The 11,072-nt window shown below is 32.9% G+C and overlaps 2 protein-coding genes across 3 annotated transcripts; both read left to right on the top strand.

Moving 5' to 3' along the window:
- The first annotated feature begins 922 nt into the window (after window positions 1-922).
- On the top strand, window positions 923-3,357 carry LOC107433779 (protein STRICTOSIDINE SYNTHASE-LIKE 2). Its single transcript, XM_016045127.4, has 3 exons — window positions 923-1,271; window positions 2,181-2,453; window positions 2,621-3,357. The coding sequence occupies exons 1-3, from the start codon at window positions 985-987 to the stop codon at window positions 3,186-3,188; spliced, it is 1,128 nt and encodes a 375-aa protein (XP_015900613.3). The 5' UTR covers window positions 923-984; the 3' UTR covers window positions 3,189-3,357.
- Window positions 3,358-7,798: 4,441 nt separating this feature from the next.
- LOC107435874 (uncharacterized) lies at window positions 7,799-10,704 on the top strand. 2 transcript variants are annotated; one of them, XR_007238415.2, is made up of 7 exons: window positions 7,799-8,240; window positions 8,439-8,545; window positions 9,080-9,188; window positions 9,278-9,439; window positions 9,548-9,721; window positions 9,843-10,169; window positions 10,427-10,704. XR_007238415.2 is itself a non-coding variant. In XM_016047509.4 (6 exons), exons 1-6 carry the CDS (start codon window positions 7,902-7,904, stop codon window positions 10,454-10,456), a joined length of 921 nt encoding a protein of 306 aa, XP_015902995.3. In that variant the 5' UTR covers window positions 7,804-7,901; the 3' UTR covers window positions 10,457-10,704. The 2 variants fall into 2 exon arrangements, 1 of the variants encoding a protein (XP_015902995.3); XM_016047509.4 differs by lacking the exon at window positions 9,843-10,169 and having other exon boundaries at window positions 7,804-8,240.
- Window positions 10,705-11,072: the final 368 nt, after the last annotated feature.

Below are 11,072 nucleotides of genomic sequence, written 5' to 3'. Positions count from 1 at the left end.
AAATAAATTCTATAACACCCCGTGTTAGAAGTCAACCAAATTACAGAGCTAGAAGGGAAGATGCGGCTTCAATGTTTTAGATAAGAGATAATGGGAGACCATCTTGTGGACTATAAATGATTTTTGACAACAGAAATAGAGAGCTGTATATAATTGGGATGAGATGTAGTAAATTATTATTTTGGTTCTGAAATATTGGTGGGGAGGACCATCTATAGTGCCCAATCTATTTATCCGTACGTATGTCTCCGGGAAAATTAATTAGGAATGATGGGATACGACCCTGCCTTTGGCTAGCATAAAGAAAAAAAAAAATATATGTTATTGGAATTTGTTACGTTTTAATTTAATTTAAGACTTGTAGAAGTAAGATTTTTTTTTTATTATTATTTTTTTTTTATCATCAGAGTCGATCATAAAAACTGGGCAGTCTTCTAAGTCCCTAGCATACTCCTTATCAAATGGATAAAAATATTTACTTTTTTCATGATAAAGATAAAATAATTAAACAGAAATAATAACATATAACTTTACTCTTTTATCTTAAGGCTACATAATTATGGTCATTAGTGGATAATCTAAATCATTATTTTCTTGAATAATTATTCAAATTCGAACCCCTTCATTTTTAATATAAAAAATAAAATAAAACCATATAATTAAGTAATTTTCTAAATTCGAGACATATATAATCCGTGATACCCTCTTGGTCATCGTCTGGTTACCTAATCTTTGCAAAAGTCTATACATGCACTAAAATTAGGATCCAAAATAACCGTCTAATATTAACTTTGAGAAAGGTTTATTGTCTTATTATTTTATGTTAAATAATTTAAAAAGCATAAATATCTGAATGGTGAATCATTAATTCCTTGCCACACATATATACTGTATATATAAAACCAAAACAAGGCATTGATATTTGATATCATTCAGAATTGGTTTTTCTCCGCCCCACCGCCCCCCACAAAACCACAAATAAGAATGCCTTCATCAAAGCTCTTCTTCACAGCCACAGTAGCTGTTCTTCTCTCCGCCCTAAGTGCACTCAATTTCATTAAGTTTTCATTTTTTCATGCTGGAGATGGAGAATTACAAAACCACCATTCCTCCATTGAAACTGTTCCGATAACGGGTGCCGTTGGACCCGAGACGTATGCCTTTGACCGACTCGGTGAAGGTCCTTATACCGGCGTATCGGATGGCCGGATTATCAAGTGGCAGGAAGATCAACGGCAATGGATCACTTTCGCTGTTACTTCTTCCAATAGGTATATACTATGCGTATTATTATTATTATTTATTTATTTTGGTATTTGTTTTTCATACTTTCTGCATGCTTTTGTTTTTAATCAAACAGAAAGTTGCAGATACTAACAGTTTACGTGTTACATATCCCTTACCTTAACTCCCTAGCCTTCAGAATTGGCCAGCCACGTACATATGGGGCTGGACATGCATGCAATGAATTACTCCATTCATACACATTTAATTCATATAAATATTATATACATATATATCTCATTGAAACTAGCGCTTCTTCAAGCCTTCACAGGAAGCTTCACTTGGGAACTACTACCTATCTCATCACTCATCAGTATGATTTGGGCACATTAGGCATAACCTTGCGAATAAACTTAATCTATATGCTTTTGGTAAAATGTTTCTCATTTAAGACGCAATTTAATAATACTATGTATTAAAAAATTATTTTATAATTTAAAGAAATAAAAATCGTTTTATATTGTTTTCATGATCAATAAACAAAATTTAAGTACATGCTAAATTAACAAGATTGAATTTTAAGTTTTCTGATGGAGAAGAGAGCTTTGGATACTAAACAATTTTTGCAAGGAAATATTAGCATAAAATATATGAATGGAGTTCAAGATCCTTTAATGGTGGCATTTATGAACTGCCTCTAGAGTATGTCTAACTGCACCCCAAATGAGCAAATGTGCGTGCGTGAACGAGCTTAGTTTTGTAGTGCATTCAGAAACACAGAAATTGTTCTGTTGTAAAAGCCTATACACAACTTATTCTGGGCTTTAGGCCTTTAGCCAATCTGTGCTTGAAGAAGACCAAGCCCAATTTCCGAATAAGTAATAACCAGAACTCTTGTATATGCAAAGCAACATGTGGTATTGTTATTTGTTAACATAAAGTCATTGCTGCCGTAGATCTGGTTGTGAAGGACAACATGATCACGATCAAACGGAGCACATTTGTGGGCGCCCATTAGGACTGAGATTCAACAAAAAGGACGGCGATCTCTATATTGCTGATGCTTACATGGGACTACTCGTTGTGGGACCCCAAGGTGGGTTGGCCACTAGAGTTGCAAATGAAGCGCAAGGCATCCCATTTGGATTTACCAACAGCGTGGACATTGATGAATGGAGCACTACTGGAGCCGTGTATTTTACCGATAGCACCTCACGCTATCAAAGAAGGTACTATTACTTCTCGTTTTTATTATACCAATTTATCATAATCATGGCAAATCAAAGAACTTGGGTATTAATTCTTGATGTGGTATTATATATTTTATGTTTTCTAATAATGCTAACCAATATATGTTATCATTCACCCAAAAAAAAAAAAAAAAATGTAATTTCAGGAACTATGTTTCAGTGATATTGAGTGGGGATAAAACTGGAAGGCTGATGAAATATGATCCACAAAGAAAAAGAGTGGAGGTTCTTCTTAGGAACCTTTCATTTCCAAATGGGGTGGCATTGAGCCAAAATGGGGATTTCCTTCTGGTTGCAGAGACCAGTGAATGCAGGATTATGAGGTACTGGTTAAGAACATCTAAGGCTGGGAGTTTTGAAGTTTTTGCTCAACTTCCAGGGTTTCCAGACAACATAAAAATGAGCCCAAGAGGTGGATTTTGGGTGGGAATTCATTCAAGAAGAGAATGGCTTGTGAGGAGGATTCTTTCATACCCTGTGATGGGGAAAACTCTGGTCAGACTTCCTATTAACATTATGAAAGCTTATGGGTATTTGGGAAAATGGAGAGGAAGTGGGTTGGCTATGAGATTGAGTGAGGAAGGTGAAATCTTGGATGTTCTTGAAGACAAAACCAGAATAAGATGGAAGACAGTGAGTGAAGTGAAGGAGAAAGATGGGACTCTATGGATTGGATCCATAAATAAGCCTTTTGCTGTCAAATATAAAGTTTAGTTCTTTCTCTTTTTTTTCTTTTTATCCATTCTATAAAAATATTTGCTACCAGAAGCAGATAATGTTGCTGAATTATTATTCTTAACCTTTTTAGTTTTGGTAATTGAAGACCTGTCAATATGCAAAAGGAGAAAGAAAAAAAAAAAAAATTCGTGTTTTTAACATATGACATCATATGAATAAGTATGTATTGTAGCATAAAACTTTATGGAACAGATGAGCTACTTATCGATAGCTATCTTTTAGAACAAATGACTTTAATTTTTGTGATTAAGCATGAAGAAATGTCAAATATAAGATAAGAAGCCAGAGATAATTTATCTTTTATTATGTGGTTTAAAGTCAATAACATCAATTGCTGCCAAATATGAGAGAACAACTAAGTGGGAAAGGATTTTTTTCATCTGTCGATTATACGTGGTAAATTCAACAACCTTTTGTGGATGTAGTTTAGTGGATGATTGAAAGGGCTCATAGCTCTCTTATGGACGAAAACTAGTGAATGATTGAAAGCAACCAAAGGTAAAGAAATAAATAATTATAAAAGTCAAGATTTCGTGTCGTATCTGTTGGATTATATATGGGGCCGAAGGCAGAATTTGCGAGGATATTCATATCCGTTAGCTTTCATTTGCGTATCGACAATCCTCAGCCACATTCTAATTTATGATTCTTAAAACTTTTTAAAAATATGGGTCCCTCGTTACCGCTCAATTTTTCCTTCTTTCCATTAATTTAGGATCATAAACAAAGATCCCTAAAATAAAAAAATTTTAAAAAAAAAAAAATCCAAAGTCCTATCATTATTATTGACAGAGAAAAGGAATTTACGAGATTAATTCCTATATACGGTCTTATTTGGTTGACTACAGAAGCTGCATATTCAGTACATAATATTTTGTGCAGGTGCATAATGAAGTGATATTCTTTACAGCAACAGTTCTGATTAGGCTCTAAAATTGGTTCTTATATACTACATTGTTATCTCTTGTTTGACATACAGAATAAGAATATCTATATCCTTTTTTCTTGGATTGCTTCTCTAGCTTCTGATGCAAAGTAAATATTGTGTGTTTTTTTTTCTGCTTTTTGTTTAATTATTTTCTACCATTATAACTGCAAACTCTTTTGTATAGTTGTGGGAAGGTAAACCAAAATTTATTTTTATTTTTATTTTTGGCAATAAGTTAACACCAACTTATCTCATTATTCGGAGGATATAAAAGCCCATATTCTATTGCAGACTCATAGCTACAAAATAGTGATTTTCATTTCAATTTTTTGTCAAAGTGTGTTGCAAACCAATGGTAATCTATGACAGGTTATCCCATGTCATTATTATTCATTTATGTAACTTTTAATTATCACAAAAGATACCCAAAATAAAACTTTAAAAAAAGATTATATAAATGTAAAAGTTTTGTTATCCAGAAAGACGTGCAAGGAACTTGAGCATAGTACAGTGGAGAATATGTATGAACAAATTTATAAGAGAATTCGAGTATTGTATATGGCAAATTGGTTGTTTGCTCCAACCTGCGCCAAAATGAAGAAAAAACATCAAATTTTGGTGAAAATGGCTTTTCAACCATGTGCCAAATTTGATACCATTTTAGCGTGAATAAACAGTGTAGTACCAAATTTGGTGTCTGTTCACTTCACCAATTTATCATTCATGTTTTTTTTTTTTAATTATAAAATTTACAAAACAAGTTTTAAAATTATAATATTTTTATAATTATTATTCCAAATGCATATTTTCAATAGAATTAATTGCTTTTTAGTTAAAAAAAATAAAAATTTTGCATTTATCCCATATTTTTAATTATATATGGAGTAAAATTTATATGTAAATAATACAAAATGTTAATTATAATATAACAGGATGCGCCGAGAAGTTGCAAAAATTGGGCTCCTTAAGGGAGGTTCCCGCCATTACAACACAAAAAAAAAAAATGTCAAAACCCAACACCCACCACACCACATTCTGTTGGTTGGGATCCGTTTCCATACACAGCAATTGAGCCGTTTGATCTTTGGGAAAGACAGCGTGACATGTGTTCCAATCTGGTTTGGTTAATTCTCCTTCAAATACCAGTCCATTGATCTGGCTCAAAAATGTGGGCCCCGCTTATCCTTCAAAAGGTCTCTTTCTTATCATAAAATAAAAAGGCATTGATTCCAAGATAGCCAGGCCCACCACTCATAATTCTGACCCATATGTGGTCTTAGGCCCAAGGAATCCATGTCACACGCTACGTTCCTCAACCAAGTTTCTGACCATGAATTTACGGGTCACATCTTTGCCTTAATCATTCCTGTGGCCACGATGCACCAACACACTCTCCGTTATCAATACCTTCTGAAGTTTGGCATCTCCTGATGCTGACACCTCTAATTATTATGTATTCAATAAATATATATACATATATTAGCTGAAGTATTTAAAATATATTGATCATTATGTGTCAAATTCATATTAATAGTATAATTATACTAATTGTTATTAAATTTTTTAATAAATAAAAAATAGACATCCTAGTAATTATCATCTAGTCAAAAATTATTTGGGTTAATATATCATTAATCACTTTTTTTAATTTTATTACAGTGATTATTAGCATACTGAAGTGCATACCAGCGTCATTATTGTTGTTGTTAACCAAAAAGAAAAAAAAAAAAAAAAGAGTTGTTTTTTTGCCTAACTTATATAGATTGGAGCTTTCATATACTGGCGATGCTTCTTTCAATTACTTTAATATAAAATCATTTTAATTAATGTATTGTACCTTGTAAATTCCACAGTACTCTATTTATTTATCCGTCATCGGTTTTCCATCAACCATAGTTTGTAATTACTCAACATCGTATATTCCTTTTTTTATTTGGAGTATTTTTAAAAGTACAAATTATATTAGTTAGACTAATTTATGGTTTAGAAAATTGCAGAATACCTCACACCTAGTTTTAAAGTATGAAATGAAATTAAGCATTTGCCATCGGCTAATTTATTTTTCATAAAAAAAATATATATATATATATATATATTTTTTCATTATAACAAATACTAATCTAGAAGGGAAGAAGTGTATCTACAAAACCCACAACATAGCAATTGGAATTCAAGCGAAAAAAAAAAAAAGAACGTAGCAATTGGAACAATTTCATTTTATATAAAAAAAAATATGATGTAATCAAATTTTTTATTTAATCTAACTAAAATTATTATTACTTTGCCAATTTTTAACCTTTTACATACTTAGAAACACCTGCACGCAAAGAAGTATGGATCATTAGGCATAATGATGAAGTTGATTTTTTATTTGTTAGTTTATGTGCCTGTCAATGATTTGCCAATCAATAATAATATGCTGTAATAGTTTTTGTAGGAGTAAAACGATTACGGTTGATATTTCATTATTTCTTTATCAACCATCATCAAACAGGAACACATATACAAACAAAAAATGCTTTAAATTATAAAGTTTTATTATTGCATTTATGTCAAAATTGTCAAATAGTATTGACTCATTGTCTCATACTGCCCAATACAAGTGTACTTAATACTATTTAAAAAAAAAAATAAGAAAGAAAAAGAAAAGAAAAGGACAATTATAATATTTTAATTTAAACAATAATATATTGATATACTATATTCTACCACAAAAGTGCCGAGTGCTGCATATTAAAATTTTGAAAATTAAAAATTCTAAACGTTATGATAGGAGGCATTATTATTTATTACCACTATATTCGGATAACGCAAACGGACAAAAATCCAATGTGTCGGGGAGCAGAGACTGGTTCTTGGAGACGTGGGTCCCATCCATGGTGTTGATGACTTCTTTAGGAAACAAAATTGGGACCCACATGAGTGGGAGACGAATGGTGGGCCCTCACCTTTGCGATATGTTTCATGGTTTAGATTGAAGGGGCATTTGCTGACGCGGATTCTAACCGTATTCCACTTCTGCCACGTCGCGCTTTCGTATTCTGGCTTGAGACCGCGGTGACTTACTCCTCTCCCTTATTTATTTATTTTATGGCCGAGTCTACTTGTTACATAAGGGCACGGTTTTCATTCAAATTACCATAAGCCCATGTTGGAATTATTTTTCACTATTAAATTATTTAGCGTGCCTTTCACTATTAAATTATTAACTCTTTTCAAAAATTTTCAATATACTATTATTTTTAAATTGCATAACAGAGTTTACTATTTTTTTGGGGGGACATTGAATTTATTATGTTTTGATTTTTGTATGGATGTACACAAGAGTTTAGACAAAGGAAAAAAAAAAAAAAGGAAAAGATTAATCGCTTTAAGAATATATAATGTTTATCTTAACATGAGTTATTTTTTTTGGAGGAAAAGTTGAGTTTAGATTAAATTTCAATTTTACATAATATATATTCAGCGGAAACCGTATGGATAAACTCTAAAGAGAGAGAACAAAAAAGTTTATATTTTACCTGGTCCAACAAGTGGAATTTTCATTTCCACAAAATAGAAAACAAGTGGAATTTATACCTTTAAAATAGCAGATAATTATGGGTGAGTGCATCGCTGGAACGAGGTTATAATTGTAAAATAGCAGTCTCCTCTTTAACTGTGAAGGTGAGCGTAAAGTCGTATAGAAAAAACAGAGACATAGAACAAGCATAAAGAGGAGAGTGTGATAGAGGGTGAAAGCCTCAAATGAAGCTCAGAAAATGGCACTAATGGCTTCTTCCAGAACGAAGCTCTCTAGGCTTCTGACCATATTTACCGAGAAAGCACAGAATTTGAAATCTGGGTCTTGCTTCCATGGCGTTAGCGGGAGGTTTGGGGCCAACCCAAATGCAGGCTTGCAAGGGGCATTGTTCTATTCGTCCTCTGCTCTGGCCTCTAAGGAGTCTGAGGTAATTGGGTCCAGGCGCATGGGATGGGAAATTCTGGGTGTGAAAGATTATGAGGATTATCGGAGGTCCTTGTATGGTGAAATCACTCACAAGGCTTTGCTGGTTGATGCTGTTGGCACTCTTGTTGTTCCCTCTCAGCCCATGGCTCAGGTTCTCTCTCTTTCTCTATCTCGTTCTTCCTACATATATATATATATATGTATATTATAAGCACGAAGAATACGTACTTGTTTATATTCTTTCATGAGCGCTTGGATGAAAGGTTAAATTTTTGTGAAAATCAAAGGTAAAACTTTTATGTATTAACTCTATGGATTTGCTGATTATAATGGTGTTTTTGTCTTGTAGATATATAGGCAGATTGGGGAGAAATATGGGGTGGAGTATTCAGAGGCTGAGATTTTGAACAGATACAGAAGGGCTTATGAGCAGCCTTGGGGTAGATCCCGTCTCAGGTAATTCTTTACTCTACTGTTTTCCTTTTTGTTTAAATTATTATTGCTGTTATTTTTAGTTCGTGGGTTATTTTGATTACTAACGACCCATTTGCTTATGCTTTTCACTGTTTCATGTTGGATTTTTAGTTGACATGAATTTTTTGTACAAGATTCTTCTTTCCTAAAATTTACTTTATGGTTCTTCATTTGTGAGTTTTATGGTTCTTTTGTCTTTGTTCTTTATTTGGTATTCATAATACCCACCAAGTAGGTTGAAGCATTGAACTTTCCTGTAAATTTTTTATTAATAGCAAATATAATGTTAGCCCTGGTTCAACTAAGAAATCTTTATGAGTAATGACTGCTTGGTGACAGTTTAAATCTATATACTGTTTCCTATTTGCATAAATATTTCATAATATTATATAATTTTTTTCCTTCCAAAAAATTTTATTTTGTTTTCCTAGAACTGAGTAGTGACCCAAAGAAAACAATAATAAAGAAAAACCTTTCGATCAATGAATCAAGAATTGTTCTCCTACTCTATTGCAGATATGTAAATGATGGGAGACCCTTCTGGCAATATATAGTCAGTTCTTCAACTGGTTGTTCAGATTCTCAGTACTTTGAAGAACTTTATAACTACTATACCACTGACAAGGTTCGTTCGTTTAGTATTTAATGTTTTACAGATTGCTTTTTAAAAAGCCTTGATTATTTATATTAATAATTTCCCTTTGTTTATTTTAGGCTTGGCACCTCTGTGATCCTGAAGCTGAGCATGTATTTAAAGCACTAAGAAAAGCAGGTGTAAAACTGGCTGTTGTATCAAATTTTGACACCAGATTAAGACCTCTGTTGCGGGCTTTAAATTGTGACCATTGGTTTGATGCTGTTGCGGTCTCAGCTGAAGTAGGGAAATTGCTTTCCTTTATTTTATTTTATTTTATTTTTTTCACATTTCATATAATTAATGTGTTGTCTTGCTGATTTGTCTCTCTCTGACTAACTTATGAATAGGTTGCAGCAGAAAAACCAAATCCAACGATATTTCTAAAAGCTTGTGACTTAGTGGGGGTAAAACCGGAGGATGCTGTGCATGTGGGTGATGATCGAAGGAATGATATATGGGGTGCCAGAGATGCGGGTTGTGATGCTTGGCTTTGGGGAAGTGATGTTCACTCCTTTAAGGAGGTATATTGTTATTTTTTCTGTTTTTTTTTTTGTTCAAATTTTTTGATTAACTTCTTGGAATAATGATGTTTATGCTGTGTAATTTGCTATGTTCATAAAAACTACACTGGTGGACATATAGATCTCTGCGATGCTGTGCACACTGAAGCAAAAGTTGATCTGGATTCAACCTTAACAAAGATCTATTGTGTTGCACATCTCCCTATCTCTCAGCCTTTATCGTTATACAAGAAAGAAATAAAGGACAGAGGGATAGAGATTATATCAATTTTGTGGGAAGAGGGAATGGGCTTAAAAGTCTCCATGAAAAACTGAACAATCAAAGGCCGTTTGAGTTTGTGAAAATATGCTTTTAACTAAAACTGGAAACTGGTTTATAGATAAGGCATCTAAGTAGAGTTGAGAGACCAAGTGTGCGTAACTGCAAGATCCATAATCTGAGAGAGTGGTGAGACTATAAGCCTCTATCTTTAAACGGTGCCTAAGAAATTTCCATTCCGTATTTTCTTGTTAAGGGTCCATCTACGGGGAGACATATTGCACTAGTTCGCAGCTGGTTGCAAAGCAGGGGAACTTCATTTAAGTTTTCAGTTTATTCATCATCCTTAAATTTTAATGCTCAGTTATAGATAGTGCATGAATTTATAAATACATGCATAAATTTATAAATGCATGAGTTAATTTCATTGCATTTTGGTGATGCAGGTTGCTCAGAGCATCGGGGTTCAGGTTTGAAAGATTATAGATAATGTTAGAAGCAACAAGTTGAAGGCTGCTAATAGATGTACATACACTTTTTAGTATAATGTAAGAGTTTGATGTATAAATTCTGCTTTCTTATGAGGCAAGAACACTTTATGTGAAGAGATCTGTCGACATACCATTAAATGCTGGAGAAGGCATCTGTTTTGTTGCCCATAAAGCACCTTTAAATTGTTGCCTCAATTTTACCAAAAAACAAATGAAGTGTTGCTTCGCTTAAATATGTGGACTGTATTATCTTAGCCTCGAAGAAGGAAACCACGTAGTCTAAGAACTTGCCGGTCTTTCTCTAAACGTAGTATAATTTGATCGAAGACTCAGATCAACCAAGTCGTTAACTCTTGAACTGAATAGCATCATGCAACAATAAGACCATGGGGTTTCTTAGAGCATCCTAAAGGGATTCTTTATATTTTTATTTTGAGGAGTTAATATGTACAAACAGCTTCTAACTCATTCTATATTTTAACTTTTTAAAATACAGGGTGGGTTTGGCTTTCCAAATTTGAAAGGTCAAAAATATTTTTTATTATTTAATAATTATTAAATTTCAAAATTATTATGTTAATAAATTTAATAATTTGATTGG

Source organism: Ziziphus jujuba, chromosome 11 (genome assembly GCF_031755915.1).
Source record: "Ziziphus jujuba cultivar Dongzao chromosome 11, ASM3175591v1".
Lineage (NCBI taxonomy): Eukaryota > Viridiplantae > Streptophyta > Magnoliopsida > Rosales > Rhamnaceae > Ziziphus > Ziziphus jujuba.
This window is presented reverse-complemented; position numbering and strand designations above follow the sequence as displayed.